At 43.7% G+C, this 16,040-nt stretch overlaps 6 protein-coding genes across 6 annotated transcripts; 1 reads left to right on the top strand and 5 right to left on the bottom strand.

The window, feature by feature from the left end:
- Positions 1-2,153: 2,153 nt before the first annotated feature.
- BP01DRAFT_360770 (Zn(II)2Cys6 transcription factor domain-containing protein) lies at positions 2,154-3,228 on the bottom strand. Its single transcript, XM_025575986.1, has 3 exons — positions 3,130-3,228; positions 2,776-3,058; positions 2,154-2,723 (listed from the first exon to the last, which is right to left on the bottom strand). Exons 2-3 carry the CDS (start codon positions 2,899-2,901, stop codon positions 2,319-2,321), a joined length of 531 nt encoding a protein of 176 aa, XP_025426990.1. The 5' UTR covers positions 2,902-3,058; positions 3,130-3,228; the 3' UTR covers positions 2,154-2,318.
- Positions 3,229-4,263: 1,035 nt separating this feature from the next.
- Positions 4,264-5,502, bottom strand: BP01DRAFT_419023 (uncharacterized protein; the record flags this gene model as incomplete). The annotated part of the gene is made up of 5 exons (XM_025579371.1): positions 5,126-5,502; positions 4,927-5,047; positions 4,737-4,848; positions 4,376-4,706; positions 4,264-4,341 (listed from the first exon to the last, which is right to left on the bottom strand). The coding sequence occupies exons 1-5, from the start codon at positions 5,135-5,137 to the stop codon at positions 4,264-4,266; spliced, it is 654 nt and encodes a 217-aa protein (XP_025426989.1). The 5' UTR covers positions 5,138-5,502.
- A 213-nt stretch (positions 5,503-5,715) lies between these two features.
- BP01DRAFT_360768 (uncharacterized protein) lies at positions 5,716-6,478 on the top strand. The gene is made up of 2 exons (XM_025575985.1): positions 5,716-6,086; positions 6,140-6,478. Exons 1-2 carry the CDS (start codon positions 5,883-5,885, stop codon positions 6,395-6,397), a joined length of 462 nt encoding a protein of 153 aa, XP_025426988.1. The 5' UTR covers positions 5,716-5,882; the 3' UTR covers positions 6,398-6,478.
- A 2-nt stretch (positions 6,479-6,480) lies between these two features.
- BP01DRAFT_426669 (uncharacterized protein) lies at positions 6,481-8,412 on the bottom strand. Its single transcript, XM_025579807.1, has 5 exons — positions 8,226-8,412; positions 7,602-8,179; positions 7,230-7,552; positions 6,988-7,164; positions 6,481-6,922 (listed from the first exon to the last, which is right to left on the bottom strand). Exons 1-5 carry the CDS (start codon positions 8,307-8,309, stop codon positions 6,576-6,578), a joined length of 1,509 nt encoding a protein of 502 aa, XP_025426987.1. The 5' UTR covers positions 8,310-8,412; the 3' UTR covers positions 6,481-6,575.
- A 595-nt stretch (positions 8,413-9,007) lies between these two features.
- BP01DRAFT_350067 (uncharacterized protein) lies at positions 9,008-11,024 on the bottom strand. The gene is made up of 6 exons (XM_025573783.1): positions 10,903-11,024; positions 10,805-10,856; positions 10,659-10,759; positions 10,456-10,607; positions 10,002-10,410; positions 9,008-9,945 (listed from the first exon to the last, which is right to left on the bottom strand). Exons 1-6 carry the CDS (start codon positions 11,003-11,005, stop codon positions 9,119-9,121), a joined length of 1,644 nt encoding a protein of 547 aa, XP_025426986.1. The 5' UTR covers positions 11,006-11,024; the 3' UTR covers positions 9,008-9,118.
- Positions 11,025-11,454: 430 nt separating this feature from the next.
- Positions 11,455-12,457, bottom strand: BP01DRAFT_328654 (uncharacterized protein). The gene is made up of 2 exons (XM_025572954.1): positions 12,065-12,457; positions 11,455-12,015 (listed from the first exon to the last, which is right to left on the bottom strand). Exon 2 carries the CDS (start codon positions 12,007-12,009, stop codon positions 11,662-11,664), a length of 348 nt encoding a protein of 115 aa, XP_025426985.1. The 5' UTR covers positions 12,010-12,015; positions 12,065-12,457; the 3' UTR covers positions 11,455-11,661.
- Positions 12,458-16,040: the final 3,583 nt, after the last annotated feature.

Genomic DNA, 16,040 nt, shown 5'->3' with positions numbered 1-16,040 from the left:
AAAATTCCGCTTATAAACGAAGCTGCAAGCGTTTTTAATGTCCCGCGTTCAACTCTGCAACAACGGGTTAAAGGAGTTAAATCACGCCTTGAAATACGTGCCAACTCTATGAAATTGACTATTCTTGAAGAAGAAGCCTTAAAAGACTGGATACTTTCACTTGTTAAACGTGGGCTTCATCCTCGGCCGTTATACGTTCGGAATATGGCTACTATTCTTCTTCAAAAACGTGACTCGGATTCTACAGTCTCAGTGGGTGATAACTGTGCATACAACTTCGTTAAGCGTACACCGGCATTGAAAAGTCATTTCTCTCGAAGATGTAATATCCAGCGTGCTAAATGTGAAGATCCTAAGCTCTTGAGTGAGTGGTTCGACCGGTTTAAAGCTATAAAGGAGGAATACGGTATTCTCGATGAAGATATCTGGAATTTCGATGAAACTGGCTTCGCAATGGGAATAGTGGCTACAGCCCGTGTAATCACAAGATCTGATTACGTGGATAAGCCATCTCTTATTCAGCCAGGGAATCGAGAATGGGTGACCTCAATTGAGTGTATCAACGCCGCCGGCGTGGTGTTGAGACCGTACTTGATTTTTAAGGGTAAAGTCTATATCGAGGCATGGTTCCAAGGCCTCATTCCATCTGACTGGCGTATTAACTTATCGCCAAACGGTTGGACTTCTAATGAGATCGGTTTACATTGGCTTCGAGAACACTTTATTCCTTCTACAAAGAACCAGCGAATCGGACGATATAGCCTCTTAATTCTCGACGGGCACAACTCTCATCTGACTCCGGAATTTGACGATATATGTAGCCAAAACGGCGTTATTCCTATCTGCATGCCTCCACATTCTTCGCATCTTTGTCAACCGCTTGATGTCGCTTGCTTTGCACCGTTAAAACGAGCGTACGGCAGCTTGGTGGAACGGCTAATCCGCCAGGGCACTCACAATATAGATAAGGTTGATTTCTTGGATATATATCCAGAAGCACGTTCTCTTGCCTTCAAAGAATCAACTATACGCAACGCCTTCAGAGCTTCAGGATTGGTTCCATTCCAGCCGGATGAGGTTCTCGGTAAGCTGGTTATACAGCTCCGTGAGTCTACTCCAACTAATAGTGTCTCTACTGTATCAACAGTGCCAAAAACACCTAAGAATACGAGGCAATTAAAGAGGCATAAAAGTACAATTGAAAGGCTTCTCCGCGAACGTACGATTAGTCCGTTATCGCAGATGAAAACAGCGTTATCTTATGTTGTTAAGGGATGCGAAATCGCCTTTAACCGAACTACTTTACTTGAGCAGGAAGTCAACAATCTGCGGGCTGGATTAGAGAGACAGAACAACAAGAAGAAGAGGTCTTATCGTCAAATAGCTGATCTCAACGGCCTCACTGTTGAAGAGGCGAGAAACGCGTTTAATCAGACTGGCGAGGCTGATCAGACTGGTGGAAGTCAGCCTATAGAATCAGCTACGGGCGAGGAACAACCTCGCCGCCGGGCACCACCTCGCTGCAGCGAGTGTAATACAGTTGGACATAGAAGAACGAGATGTCCAACACGTCAAAACACGAATTAAACACGTTATTTGTTGATATAGAGGACTATAATAGCTTCATCTTTTTATGGAAGCATATTTTGCTGGGCGCGGAAGCCGGCTCGCTTGGGCGGCCAGCTCGCATGTGGATTACGTTATGGGAGCCATCTTCGAAAGGCGCTATATTTGGTCAAAGAAAAGCACTAGGAAAGCAGCGGACAAATTAAGAAGTCATATGATTTGCTTTTGGTAAACTCATCAGTAAAGAATGACAAGTCGAAAATCGTCAACTGCGAGGTGTTGAACATATGCATCTCGTTAAGCGCACCACCGATGCGGCCGCAACCACCGCTGCCCCAACGGCAACGGATAGGCAAAAGAACGAACACGTTAAAACTCTTAATTGCTTTAAAATCCAGAAATATTGAAAGTTTCATATCAAGCTATATTGAGAACTAAGTTAAATCGCTAATCCGAATCTATACTTGATCCGTTAGAATAGATGAGAATACCGTATCCCGAGCCCGTATCAGGTCGTCACAATCTGGGAATAATGTTCCAAGTAGCACCAGCCAAATGCATGTGCCAGAATGGTATCACGTACTTTCCTCAAATTAGTTTTTAGCATAGGATTAGTTACAGCTGATTACAAGAATGGCACAAACATCCATAACATATGTTAAACCCAAAATCTTGGGCATGTTTTACAGAGCGGGTCATTAGAAAAGCCACAATCCAGTTTCAGAAAATTCGTCACTTCAGACTGCTGAGGTTCAAGAGTCAGCAGGGATGCAACGTGTTGGCATATCCAAAAGCTGCTGTATGCTAAGCACTCGGTGCGACAATGTATGTCTATTGGTCTCTGTCGATATCTGAGAAGAATCGACAGTTTCGGCAGATTTAGACCTCTGTTGTTGGTGTTTAGTAGACAGATAAAGCTGTATATTGCTGAGACTCGATTTGCTTCGGATCATTTTCAACAACGTCGTGCTATTAGCGTCTGAACTGTCCTGTAGCGTCTGAAATAGCTGGAGTAAAGTATCCCGTTCCTCTGTCAATTCTTCAATTCTTTTTTTATAGGCCGATTTTCGCCGCATATCTCTATCCAAGTCGAGCGTACAGGAGAGATGACGCTTAGTGCAATTTTCGCAGGCAGCGGCCTTGTCCCTAAATATACACTGCTATGTTTAACATGCTTTGGGATTGAACAGAGACTGAAGGATTGTTTACCTTTGTCTTGAGTCGCTTGCACTCTCCACATGCTGCCGACGCCTTGCGGACCCGGACTGCTGAGACCTTGGGCCCGAGGGAAGGTGTAGAGATAATGGACGAAGGAGCTGGGGCGAGAGACTGCATTGAGAAAGAGCTTGAGAGTGCGATGAATATCTATTCAGAAATGCCTCCATATTAATCGGAAGATTTCATTTCTGCTACGGTGTAGGAAATTCGCTGGCGGCACTTATAAATCGTGTTCCCACCAATGCTTGGTACCGGCTCGGATATCTCATCCGAGCTGGTTTGATCAATCAACGTCTGCAATCTGCATGGCAATTTTTGTCTTATTCTCTTGGCACAGTGACATACCTTGCTTCTGAATTCGGACAACTTTACCGCTCTTGTTTCAACCAATCAACATAAAATTGGCTTTCTTGATTCCCGGTCGATGTTCTCGGCATAGTGACGTGCCTATGAACTAGATTTGGGCAAAGAGCGAAACAGAATCAGGCTCGGTAGGTGTACGAAAAGAGATACCAGTTGTTGGAGCATATTGTGAGAGTTCCTTACAAGGTTCGGTCGTTCTTTGATTCGCAAGTGTCGTCATAGTCGGAAAGCCTTTTGATCATTGGCTTTGTTTTCGCTGATGCGCCCTATGCCCATTGCAGCAAGACTTCACGGCGTAAGTATTGTGAAAGGTGCTGCCGAGCGTTCATTTCATGTTCATTAAATCTACAGATCATAGCACCACGTAGAAGTAGATATCTTCGGGTTAGAGAGAGTAATTTCTCGAAATCAGGTGCTATCTCAGGTAAACAGATCATCCGATTGGCCGTCCCGCCGAACTCGATGAAGGGGCGAATACAAACCACTAGTTGTAGGGATGAGGTGGAATGACCACTTCATCAATTGGGCAGTCTTGTGTGGCAGCATAACGGACTCATAGATTATCCGGTACTTCAAGCGGATCTAAAATACCATAATTCGGGTGCGACCGAGGCTCCTTGTTCCTCAAGGATTTGAAACCGCAACCAAGGAGACTTGGCATGTTCTAGGTAGGTATTGATATTGTTATCAAAGGGTACGAAGAAAGGTTTGGAAAACCTCAACGCATATGTGCTTTCCAGGCAGGCGATTCGAAAGGAGATAATAGCTGGTATTCGGATGACGTCATCCGAGCTAGTACATTCCGGGCTGGTGTCATCGGATCCTGGAGGCTTCTGTCGCAACTCGCCCGGTGAAATTTTAGGATCGTGCATGGCTGAAAGTGGTTTCCCAGATTGGGAGCTGTGGTCGAGCAGCGTTCCGCCAGAATTAATCTCGATAGGCCGACTGGAAGCTCATAAGATATAGACAAAACACACTCTCTATAGCTGTTCCGAGGGCCTTCAATGCCACTCTCGACGTCAATATTCGGCTCGCACAAGTAGTAGTACAAAGTCGAGCACTCGTCGGGCACCCGTAGAAGCACAATCCCAAGCCCAATAGTCAAGTATAAGTACTTTAGACTTTCAGAATCATCACATGGTATTTCTGAACGATCGCAGAGCCGGCAAGGTGAGCGACGTTATATCTTACTTTCTCCGGGCCAACAGTAGGAACTAATCAGTTCGACAGTCTCGTGGTAAAAGTTCATCAGTCGAAGTCCCGCCCTAAGATTCTCGTTAGATAGTTTATACGGCGGTTTGTACTCGACTATAGTCAACAAGGCCCTAGTATCTCCATCAACACGGTGGATACAGAATTGGTCGGGGCGGGCAGGACGTTCCTTCGAATTTGCTTCGTCTGGCGGAACTTTCGTCAAAAGTATTAGTGTAGTTGTCGAACCACACCCCATTCCTAGGCCAAATTCCTCTCGAGCACTCGGTATCTTGCACAGCGCTGAAATAATATCAAAAACATGATTTTCCACGGCGAAACGCTCATACACCTCCAGGTCCTTTTCACTCGTGATGGGTCGAGCGGCAAAACACTACCCGTACTCTTCTAGTACAACGCAGGGACTGAATAATCGCGGTGCTTCGCTGCCTAGAGGATGGAGATATTGACGAACTGAGTTGTAAACCCGCTGTAACTTAAAGACACAATCTGTCCAGGGTTCCAGTCGTAGAGGGCAGTACTTGCCGGTAGGGGACAGAATCTTGCTAGTGGTAGACTAAGCAGAACTTCCGACTTCTAGGGGCTTTGAAAGAAGATTATAACAATGTTGAATAAATTCTTCGAAGGTAGCCTGGCGATTTCGTGCATCTGCCTGCTCTCTCAGTATCTTCTCTTGCCTGCTTCCCTCCTAGGCTTTCCTTCGTTCTTCGTCAGCTTTCTTTAATTCCTTCTCGGCTTTCAGGAACAAAGCCTTGTAGTCGACGACCGAATCTGACATGACCGTAACTGGTGGTTGCTTGAAAGGGGTGTCATTCTATTGATGAGTAAGGACTTAGGAATAATAACTGTTATCAATCCATCCCCTTTGTCGAGCCCACCGGGACGGCACATCGGATAATATATTTATCCGAGAGTAGCACTAAGTTCGATATGTAATCGGGAAGGCATCGTGCCGCCCGCGACGGCCTTGAGGATCTCGCAGGCGATTACGGCGGTGATGTGGCTCGTGGGCGAGCGGAACGGGATCATCAGGGCGGTGCCGAGGATGAAGAGGGGGAGGGCGGCTAGGGCGGGCGTTTTGAAGCGGTTGATCTTGCGGATTAGGCTGGTTTTGTTAGTACACTTTGAAACCTTCGAACTCACAGCGTTCGGGGGGAGAGGTGGAAACGAGGACGAAACGGAACGAATATTAAAAAGTGTGAGTCACGTGAAGTATAGCAGGGGTTTATCATCCTCATGGGCTTCTTTCACCGCCCTTCAGCCTCAGCCAATAGTTGTTGTAAAGAGTCACGAGACATACCCCACCTCAAAAGCGACTTGCTTCGTTCCCTCACATTTAAATCTCCCTCATCAACGCTCAAATGTTCAACAACGAAAGACAACAAGAAAGGGGTCCTGCCCGTCCCTCTCTTCTCATCCAGAAGATCTATTATCAAAACACCGTTATCTCTACTTGCAAAAGGTTAACATACGACCAATAAACCTCGTCTGCCATCAGCTTGTCTTGACGCTTGCCCTCATTCATGTCTTCATCCGACAGGCCTTCGGTCTCATCTATCCCTTTGCAATCGGAAAAGGTCAAGATTTACGCCACTGAAGCATGGAAAGAGGTCAAGCCGGTTGCTGAATCCTTACCGAGACCGAAACGCAGTACAATTGCACGATTCTTCGCAACAGATGCTTGCGACGATCCAATCAATTATGCAATTTCGGAGTATACAGCAAAGGTCAGATTTTGGGGAATTTTTTAGCAGAGCCTCGATTCTGACAGCTTTGGTAGGGGCTATCACAAACGAAGAAGGAATACGAAACGCGGGAAATATTGAGCTATAAAAAAGGGGGTCTCGTCGTGTTTCCTGGGAAGGCAATTGTTGGTCAAACCTTCACAATAATGATCCCTCTTGAAGTGTGTGGGGAGGTATATATGGAAGGGTTGGCCTTGGATACAAGTCACTATTATCATATTTTCAGGGAATGTAGCGTCGAAGTGTCGGAAGGTGCCAAATTAACGGTACTGGTAATATCTGATCTTACATGAAGTGTTACTGATAATTGATTGATTTGCGCTCCATCCTGCCAGCCTTGAAGCTTAACATATTATCATACCCCAACTACAAGTTTGTCTCTGATTCTAGTTTATTCATTATTCAACAGATCAAAAGGTAGCTATATCTTCGATATACGAAGACCGATCGAGGTATCACTAATATACAAATTCAGATCGTATGGTGAATCCCATTTTCGAACCCTTGAATCACATTATCGTGAGTCAGTTGAGTCTGATAGTGTGCGGTTTCAAAGCCTTGAGCGATATCATAAAGAATAGACATGCTCTCTCTTTGGCCGCAAATGTCATCTGGAAGGCGTTGAGAAAAATTGCCGGAGCTTAAAACCCCGAATCTGTGACCATTCACATCCTCAAAACCTTCAGCGATATTCTGGGAGATCACTTCCTCGCCTGCAGCGTGATAAAGGACATCCTCAAATCCTCGAACCACATTATCGAAGGATGGAGAGTAGGATGTTTGACCATGCGGCGAGGGTCCAAAAATGGAGACTTTCTCTAGGATGAAATATTTAGGTTCTAGGCGCAAAAATCACTAATTAGATAGATAAGGGAAAACGTACCCTGATGTATACCTGAAGCAGGCAGTGTAGAACGCTCGTCTGCTAAACTATGGACTGAGACAACATCTTTGTCTAGTCCTGAGGTGTTCTGTATTGACAAAGACGTGTTATAGCTGCTCGCAGAATCATGATCGGCTCTGAATTGTAATTGATTCAAAACACCTTGATGTTCGGGCCCTACAAACATATTTAGCGAAGGGAGATTCCAGAAAGCACGTGAAAATGAGGTAGACTCTAATTACCTGGATTGTTACCAGGGGATTTGATGTCTGGTATAGTTATGAAGCCAGGAGATGATAACCGGCCTTGGATTCGGTCTGAAATCACCATAGAGTTGGTGGCCTCTGACCGACTAGACCCAGGCAACTTATTTGATTTAGATTTCTTGTTCTTTCGGATTAGACGCGATGGTAGGATTGACCCAGCTCGTTGTGTTATCTCATATATGATTTGAGAACCAATGCCGTGCAGGTCGTATTGTGCGGCAATATGTGGGACATTGATCGAAGTTAGATGAGAAACGACAAAATCAAGATCATCACGTTTGTTGAGAGATATTTCGAACCTTTCGCACTCAGTAAAGCTAGAATGATTGATTGTATCCGAATACTTACATCCATGCTGGAGCTACTCCAATTAAGAAGAATGTGCCATACCCGCCCAAGTGTTCTGCATAGGTATTCCATATGAGACCAGCCTTGTAGTCATCCTTGAGGTTTTTCTTGACAGATTCGACATCCTCTTTCCCGTTAGGATCAATCAAGGTCGTGCAGTAGCGCAAGACGCGTTCTGAGAAGATTCGCACATTGAATCTTTCGCAGATTAGCCGAACAAAGAGGTATGTCGCAGATGTATAAAACGCCCGGTAGGTTACAGAAAGTCGGTCATTTTCTCTGCTTCCGTGATATAGTTGGCGCAAGATATTCGCGTCCCATTCCAGGCTCACTCTCAGTTTGGCTGTCCAGAATTTGGATGGAGCTGCTCTGATTTCCGCGATGAGTGAAAGGGTTTCTGGTGTTGGTAGAATGTCCTTTTCAGTGGCCCTGCCGATGCGCTCCCGAGCATCTCTTGCTCTTGTACGAGCTCGCTCTATTCCAGAAGACTTGTTGTCATTTTGACCAAAGGCCTCGAACAAAGAAAGCCTCAAATCATCGGAGAGGAACTGCTTGTTACAGATGATAAATTGAGTTGCCTATGCTTGTTAGTCTTGTATAGTGATTGTGCTTGTCAACTCTTACCCGTCGAAGAATATCAATTTTGCCACATGCATTATTCGATACTTCTGTGGCCTGAACGGGACAGACTGCACTAGTAAGTTCCATGTCTGCTTTTTGAGATTCTCAAAAGCGGTTGTCAGGTCAGTCTCAACAAAGAGGAGGGAGCCGGCTCAAGTCACCATTAAGCATGCCGGCCGCAGTATACGTGGGTAGGTACGCTGAGAAACTGCGTTCAGGATAAGCCAGCGAGTTCATGATGCCAGACGAAGTGTTTTATTGTTGGTGAATATACGAGTCGTCGGCTGTCAGAGCTTTCAACTGTCTGATGACTTAGCAATAGAACAAAAGGGAGACTCCAATGATTCTTAGATAGCACATGAACATCGAAGAAAGGAGCAAAAAGCGGGGTAACCTGGCAGTCACGGGAAGCAACAAGGAAGCTGATTAATCACGAAGATGTTAGTAACAACCTCAACAGCAGGCCGAGACAACGAGCTGCAATCCTCAAAGCGTGGTCTGAACACTAGCAATAATCATAACTGAGGTCGAGCTTCATGTCAGATTTCGACCGCCGTTTAATGTAAACGAATTTATGCACATTCCGAGAATATCGGCAATTGAATTTGTTTGGGGAAGCATTCTTTCAAGACAAATGATGTCAGCAATGTTCTGAATCTTCTGGGACCCGGTCGTCGTGCTCATATTTATGGCGATAACATACCATGGGACAATTAATCTGGAATTGATGGTAGCATTGATTATAATAAGCTTTGCTCTTGGGATTGTAGAAAGCCACATGCAAGCGAAAGAGGAAGGTACATTCGTCCAGCAAGTTATCGCAATGCGTTTTGCACAAATAAAAGAGCTAAGAGAGTTCAAACTCGGTACATCAGACTCGGTACATTTTCTTATTTCTAGTACGGCCATACCATCATGTGCAATTTCTCTTGATGCTCATCCTCAGCCAAGCTGATAAATTCCTGTTTAGCCCAGTCACTCACCATTCTAGCCTGTTCGTACTCTTCCGGTTGGACCATACCCCCAATCGGAATGAGTCCTTCGTCTGCCAACTGTTGCACGATAGTGGATAACCCCTGAACAAGATTTTTTTCGTTTTGATGTTCTGTTAGTTCCTCCTCTGTAAATTCAACTGGGCACGGGCTGCTATAGCCTAATCGCGTCCAGAGTGCAACTATTTTAATCAGAGCCTCGCGCAACGAAAATGTGTCCTGCCGTTCCCAACATCCTGAGATCAAGTTTAACGGGTGGAGTCTTGTTGTAAGGTATGGATTCCTGAAGACTCTTGACCGGATATTGTTGGCATTTTTAGTGCCCTCATAATAGTATTCGAGAAGTTCCTTCTCAAGCGAATTTTGTTGACTGGTACGAGGACTAGGTGAAAGCTCTAGCATCTGTGGATGGGGGCGCTGCAGACAGATAGGTGTTACAGCTGCCAGCTGCCAGTCAATGATTGAAGTAATTTGGTTTGTATCCGGATCAATAAATATGTTATCAAGATGCAGATCGGGATGTGATAAAGTATTAAGCGGTTCACCGGCTTCTGGTCCTGGTATGAGATAGGGTGAGATCATTAGATAGCGCTCGAGAAGAGATCGGTATTCTTCTGGACTTTCTGGCTTGTCAATCGAGCGATATGGATTGATTCTTGGTATTGCCTGAGACTGCGCCCAAGAAAGCTCATTTTTCCCAAGAGCCATTGCATAGTCGGCAGTGTTTGACCCTTAAAATGATTAAGCTGGTGAGCCCATAAAACGGAGGGAATCTGGTTGAGCTTACATGGACCCCAATCAAGTTTCAGGAATTTTCTTTCAGATTGCCACATTCTGCGGTCATTTGAAGGACCTATCGTGAACCTGGAAAGTTCCGAAAACTGGCGCACTTCCGGTAATGACGCACTGTCCAGCATTGAATCTAAGCTGTCATAAACAGGCATCCTCGAGCTCAGGACAGACGTATGGTATATGCAGCCATGCTTTGAGAATGACACCGATGTAAGTTTCTTCTCTATATCAATTACCTGGTCTATAATCTCGCATCGTGATGGCATTGACATCTGGGCCCATAGTTTGCCCAATGGTTGACCTGTAGCCTTTTCTTCGAGAATATACTCTGATCCTACCGGATTTGATGAGTCTGATGACCAGGTGTAGATTTTAGGGACAGGCAATCCCATGATTTCGCGAACCTGACTTTATTAGTTTAATCAACAGCAAGTGATATCAAGACGTACAAACTGACGAGTTGCCACCTCGGAGGCAATTGTATAAAATGCAGGGCCTGCGTTCGGGTTGGGCAGTCTGGCAACAACTTCATCACCATTGCTCATACTCAATACGAATGCCTTATTGAACTGCCCTTCAACACATTTGGAAACTTTCGTGCCTGGCAAAGACTGTTAGACCAAGGACTTATAGACAAATTGATGATGAATACATTTTAGTCCATCTCCTCCTTTGGCTTGGATACTTGTATGAACAAGTTGACGCAAGTCAAATTTCAGGTAACGTCTTGCAAGTTCTCTTGAATCGCCGTTTCTAGAACTTTTAGTCAGCTGGAATGATATGGAGTAGAAAACTTACAGCCACCGATAACGCTGGTAACCGAACAGATCACTTTCTTCAATAGGGATTTCTGCTGGCGAATTAGTCAAAACTAACAGTCTCTGAAAACAACATACCTGAGCCATCCGTGAGAGTCCGAAAAAGAACAGGTCGTAGTTCTGACTGCATATTTTTCGCACACTTAGAAAATTTAGACCTGATGATTCGCGGCACAGCCATTGAATATTCCTTGAGAGGCACAGCTGTTAAAGAGCAAACTGGGAGTCAACTAGGAGTATTTATACGGACTAGTTAATGGCCAGTTAGATGACTAATCTGCGGGACAAAGCTGGCGGGCCGGTTACTATAGCGGGTCGCTTACCGAAAACGTTATCCCCGGAGATCCGGGATTTGGCCTGCGGTCTTGGCAGTTCCTGCGAAACACGAGTGCACAACTTGATAAGTTTGAGAATAAATTGCTTTATGGATTAATAATGTCTATTGGACCTACAGAACATTATTCAAAAGAAGCAAGGATCAAAATAGTTCAGCATTATGTACAAGCTGAGACTGACAAGAGGCGGGAGGTCGTTCCGTTCTCGAGTCCAAGATGAGCTTTTCCACACCGGCACCTATTTTCATAAGTCGTTCAATCTGCATTCATCGCCTATAATAACTTAATGAAACACCAAGAATATATTTTCGATTATTTAGTGTACTACTTGAAGAATCATCGCGGTCGAAGAATAGTCTGTAGATGTCATTTGCCAGTTGTATATGGCAAACAAGAACATTATCACGTTTATGCTAACCGATAGAGTCATCGAGCTAGTGGAGGCATTAGAATGAGGTTTGGCAGTAACTAATGCCGACAAGAGCTTTGTCTAGACTCGACTCTACTCAGTATTTTCGACCGCAGATGCGACATCATCAGCTTTGAAGTTCTCCCCAAGACCAAAAGTGATCTTCTCTCCAATGACCTGGTGTGTACCCTTGTGTCCACCAGTTTTCCCCTTGATGAAATTCTGCACTGTCCTATCTTCTGCCTGACTGTTCGCCTGGATTATTCCGGTTGCCATTGTTGGATCTCTAGTATTTCGGTGCACATCAAATCGAAGGTCCTTGGTCTTCACGGCAGTCTTTGAAGTCTGGTTATCGGCAAAAGTGAGGTTCTTCAAGGCATCGGAGTTCTCGCGTATTTTCTTAGCTAACCCTTCGAATGCGGCTTTGGAGATTTTCGACATTGCTCACTGTTTTGCCAATTAAAATTTGAGAAGACACCAACATATGGATACTTACTATGTGGTAAAACCTATGGTAAATTCGCACAGCCTGAAGATTGTGGATGGTTGGAATTGTAATGCTGAGAAAAGGGAGAGCACTCGTTATATATGTAGGGTAGTCCCGATTGACTAGACTGTATTGCTGTTGAAAATCATCATAACCTATCATATGCCCTGCTAAGATTTACATAGAGGTAATGAAATGGTCAGAGTAGGCACTGGAGGACGAAATGCGTTGCGCCGTCGCTTGGCCATCAGCTCGAGCGATTTTGTGAATCTCTGTTGGCAAGTCACAAACGTTCCAAATAGTTGAAGCTCCCCAACCTGTCTCTTCTGGTCTATGATTTGCAGAAAGAAACTTATGGGGGCGGGTTTTGCTTGCTAGGTGCTTTTGAGAATTCAACAATGCCTCGAGCTAAATTTACCAGTATTACCGTATGATTTACAATTATGGCGTTTGCATGGATTCGTTTGGTAAGAGGTAGAATACGTGCGACCCGTTGTTTTTCTGGAGGGGTGGATTACGTGTCAAATGAACACATGGTGCTTAGTGAGATTCGTTCTTGAGGACATCTTCATTCCTGGATAGATGGACGCTAATGCAAAAAACATCAACAATGTTGACACCTTGTGCATTAGCGCTTCGAAACCGCCAAGAAGTTACACAACCCAATCTTTCTTTGAGAAAGATTTATAATGGTCTGAAGATAAAATTTACAAAATTAGATAATCACTGCTCAATAGACTATCAACTACCGTTGAGTTTTCCTCTCAAATCGCCAGTTGAATCTTGTCACTGCCCTATGCGTTGTTAAGACGATAGTCCTCAAAACCCGAAGCACACCATTGTCTATCTTCTGAGTCCTGTTGCTTTTCGAAAAGATCCAGTGTCTCGTAATTGAGGTCTAGAACACGTTTTAAGGTACTAAGGCTATCACCTTGATTACCTCAGGTTGTATTTTTAAACTGGTTATGTGCTACAAGATCTCAAATGGCTGATCTGGACACAAAAGACCCATGGAAACACTCGAATCCAAGCTTATCAAACAGCAAGAAAATACCGACTAAAACTAGGCATTGTCTTTTTGATCGAGCGATGCCCGGAAGATTATCTAACTTACGCCAAATCGATGAATAATTTCCCAGGGAGCATGTCTTGGGGGTGAATGAGACTAGGCTGAATGGGCCAAGTATCTGATCGGCATACTCCGGATGCGCGATCATCAACGACCTAGGCAGTGGATATAGACAAAAGTGATAGTGAGCCAGAGCATTGCCGTGGGATACTCTTCTAGGGTATTTGCTCATTCTTTACAATGTCGGAGACGGCTGCCACAGATAAGCAAATGATTCTAACCGCCCATGGAATGCCTTGCAGATTCGGAGAGTCGAAAGCTATTATGAAGGTTTCTTTCTTGATGTTCTTTCTTTTATGATAAGACATCGCAATAACCGAGAATTTCGGTCCTGATTTGGGGGAGATGGACTACAGGCCGCTGCAAGATACCAGTAAGAATATGTATTATTTTGCCTAATCTCTTTTGATGAGGGGTTCAAGGTTGTGTCTTACTCTCTGAGAAAACTATTCCTAGAAGGCTTTTAATATAGCAAGTAGATTATCCTATACTTAATATTACTTTTTGAACATGGCTTTTCGTAGCTGGGAAACTGTTCAACGCTGCGGCTTTTAGTGTATCTAGAACTATCTTACACAAGTTATCATCTGTCTTATGCTTCTTTGTACATAGAGCACTATGGGTTTGTATCCAAATAAGGCGCAAATTTGAATTATAGATGAGATAGAATACACAGGTTTAGTCTTCTAAGTACAGGGAAGGCAAAGTACCAATGTACATATTGCAAGTAAGGAATAATATCACGGAAGAAATGAGACTTTGATGCACTGTTATGAGTATAAATTCTAAATCCTATGTATTGCATCTAGTGAGAATCTATGTTCTAGATTTACTAACCACACCTGCTCTCTATCTTGAGCTCTGTACACGTCAATGGCATGCCACATCTTTTCGAGCGGTATCTCTGTAATTCACAGATAATCACGTACTGAATCGGAATCGGACTGTTGGTCAAGCATTCGTGCATCTTCGGGGCGCCTATGCTACAGGGTTTGAGACTACCAACATCATTCATTTTTGCAATCTACACCGTCAGCAGCAACCAAATACAATAATCTGAGTTCTCGAAGTTATACCATTTTTATAATCATTATTCTTATAAGGTCTAGTAACGAGTCCATTACATGTGGGAAGCTGAATCTAGTAGATCTAGCTGGTAGTAAGAACATTCAATGCAGTGGCACCGAATACAAGCAAGCTGTTAAAGCCGGTCAAATCAACAAAAGCTTGCTAATACTTGGACGAGTTATTAATGCTTTGGTTGATAGATCTTTACATGTTTCGTATAGGTAAGGTCTATATCCGTTTTTTAGAAGAAAATATTAATATTGAGTTGAGAATCAAAATTGATAAGATTACTACAAGATTCCTTGGGAGGCAACACTAGAACTTGTATAATTGCTACTGTTTCTTTTTATTAATCAAGTCAGGAAGAGACTGCCTCTATATTAGACTATAGATTTTAGACTAAAAGATTTATAATAGACCACAGATAAATACTTTCATGCCGAAAGATATATTACTCTTAGAGCTGTCTTCTGAGATCGAGACTCTTAAATATAATTTTGAATGACAAGGTATTGTAATAGTATCTATATGACTTCTGAGATATATGAAGACATGATCAAAGAATTTAAGTCTTGGAGTCTGGCTTTCAGCATAAGATAGAAGAGTTACTTGTACTAAGATGTTAGCTACTAAGTTTATAATCTAATAAGAAGGAGATGCATTTAAAACTCTCTTAGGTGAATAATACTATAAACAAGGCTCAGACTAAATGGGAGGGATCTATTGTAGAGATATTAGACATTAGTGAGAAAGTGGGAGCCTAGCGAACGGTCTTATCGTGAACATCCGTCACCAAGAAACCATTAACTCTCTTAGAAACTAAAGAACGGCGAGCAAGAAAACAATCTCCGCAGCGCTAGACAAGAAGTCCCTCTGGCCACTGATTGGTGAGCTTTGAAGGATAGTACCCGAATCCTATCCTCGCACAGCAGAGATCCCATGACATGATTCCTTAGTTTGAGACCATGAAGAAGACATCCACGGTGCAAGTTGATAATATACTATATCTGTTTGCCATCGCTTTCCCGAAGTCGCCAAATAGGCCTAAAATAAGTCGTGTGTCAAGCTCCGACTTGGTATACAACACTCACTTGTCCTCCGAATAGAGAGATTTGCTTTCCTTATGACCTTTGGCTTCATCAAGTGGGGAGATCTTGCGAATTCTCAAAAACCTGTTGTAACTTAGTACTGATTCTTTTTTATCATGATAGATTCACTCACAGCTGGACGTTCTGTAATGCAAGGACATAGATAGTGTTAATATAGCAAATCTCTCCAATGATATGGAGGTCATCTGTGTTTTCCAAAGCCTCGTGAAGATAACCTGCTTCCTTGCGATAGTACCCCGGGAGTAAAGTAACTACTGTCTGCTTTATTTCACAGCTTCGGGAAGATTTAGCGTCTATGCGGTATGTTTTGGATGTCAGCGAACTTACTCAGAGAAGCCTTCATAACGCTCTTCCCACCACTCCAAGTGCATTTCGTACGATCGAAGATACGATCTTACAGAAACAATGCATTTTTGTTCTTTTATACTCGAAAGTTGCGAGACGGCAGCTAAGACTAGCTTTGTTTCAGGCAATGGTCTGTGACTTCCATTGTTCTGTGGGTGCGGGCTCGCCTGGACTTCCTCGTGTCTATAACCTACTTCGCGATCTGGGGTTGTTTTAGCTCTTTGCTTTCCTTTGATCGTCAGTTGAACTTCTTACACCTTTTGCGTGCCTCGCTGTTGACCTGCTTGAAATACTCTTTGAGATGATTGAGAAGCTCAATGGAGTTTTTGAAAAG

This window comes from Aspergillus saccharolyticus, assembly GCF_003184585.1.
Source record: "Aspergillus saccharolyticus JOP 1030-1 unplaced genomic scaffold BP01scaffold_54, whole genome shotgun sequence".
NCBI lineage: Eukaryota > Fungi > Ascomycota > Eurotiomycetes > Eurotiales > Aspergillaceae > Aspergillus > Aspergillus saccharolyticus.
The sequence above is the reverse complement of the archived record's forward strand: the minus strand, read 5'-3'. Positions and strand labels throughout refer to the sequence as shown.

What these genes read in the sequence shown, in the direction of transcription:
- BP01DRAFT_360770 (XM_025575986.1), bottom strand. Translation starts at nt 2,901, where the DNA reads ATGCAGTCTCTCGCCCCAGCTCCTTCGTCCATTATCTCTACACCTTCC. An exon ending in GCAAGCGACTCAAGACAAAG is followed by an intron (nt 2,724 to 2,775) that starts GTAAACAATCCT and finishes TAAACATAGCAG; the next exon opens with TGTATATTTAGGGACAAGGC.
- BP01DRAFT_360768 (XM_025575985.1), top strand. Translation starts at nt 5,883, where the DNA reads ATGTCTTCATCCGACAGGCCTTCGGTCTCATCTATCCCTTTGCAATCG. An exon ending in TTTCGGAGTATACAGCAAAG is followed by an intron (nt 6,087 to 6,139) that starts GTCAGATTTTGG and finishes CAGCTTTGGTAG; the next exon opens with GGGCTATCACAAACGAAGAA.
- BP01DRAFT_426669 (XM_025579807.1), bottom strand. Translation starts at nt 8,309, where the DNA reads ATGGAACTTACTAGTGCAGTCTGTCCCGTTCAGGCCACAGAAGTATCG. An exon ending in ATCCCCTGGTAACAATCCAG is followed by an intron (nt 7,165 to 7,229) that starts GTAATTAGAGTC and finishes ATATGTTTGTAG; the next exon opens with GGCCCGAACATCAAGGTGTT. An exon ending in TGCTTCAGGTATACATCAGG is followed by an intron (nt 6,923 to 6,987) that starts GTACGTTTTCCC and finishes ATTTCATCCTAG; the next exon opens with AGAAAGTCTCCATTTTTGGA.
- BP01DRAFT_350067 (XM_025573783.1), bottom strand. Translation starts at nt 11,005, where the DNA reads ATGGCTGTGCCGCGAATCATCAGGTCTAAATTTTCTAAGTGTGCGAAA. An exon ending in AGGAGGAGATGGACTAAAAT is followed by an intron (nt 10,608 to 10,658) that starts GTATTCATCATC and finishes AGTCTTTGCCAG; the next exon opens with GCACGAAAGTTTCCAAATGT. An exon ending in AGGTGGCAACTCGTCAGTTT is followed by an intron (nt 10,411 to 10,455) that starts GTACGTCTTGAT and finishes TAATAAAGTCAG; the next exon opens with GTTCGCGAAATCATGGGATT.
- BP01DRAFT_328654 (XM_025572954.1), bottom strand. Translation starts at nt 12,009, where the DNA reads ATGTCGAAAATCTCCAAAGCCGCATTCGAAGGGTTAGCTAAGAAAATA.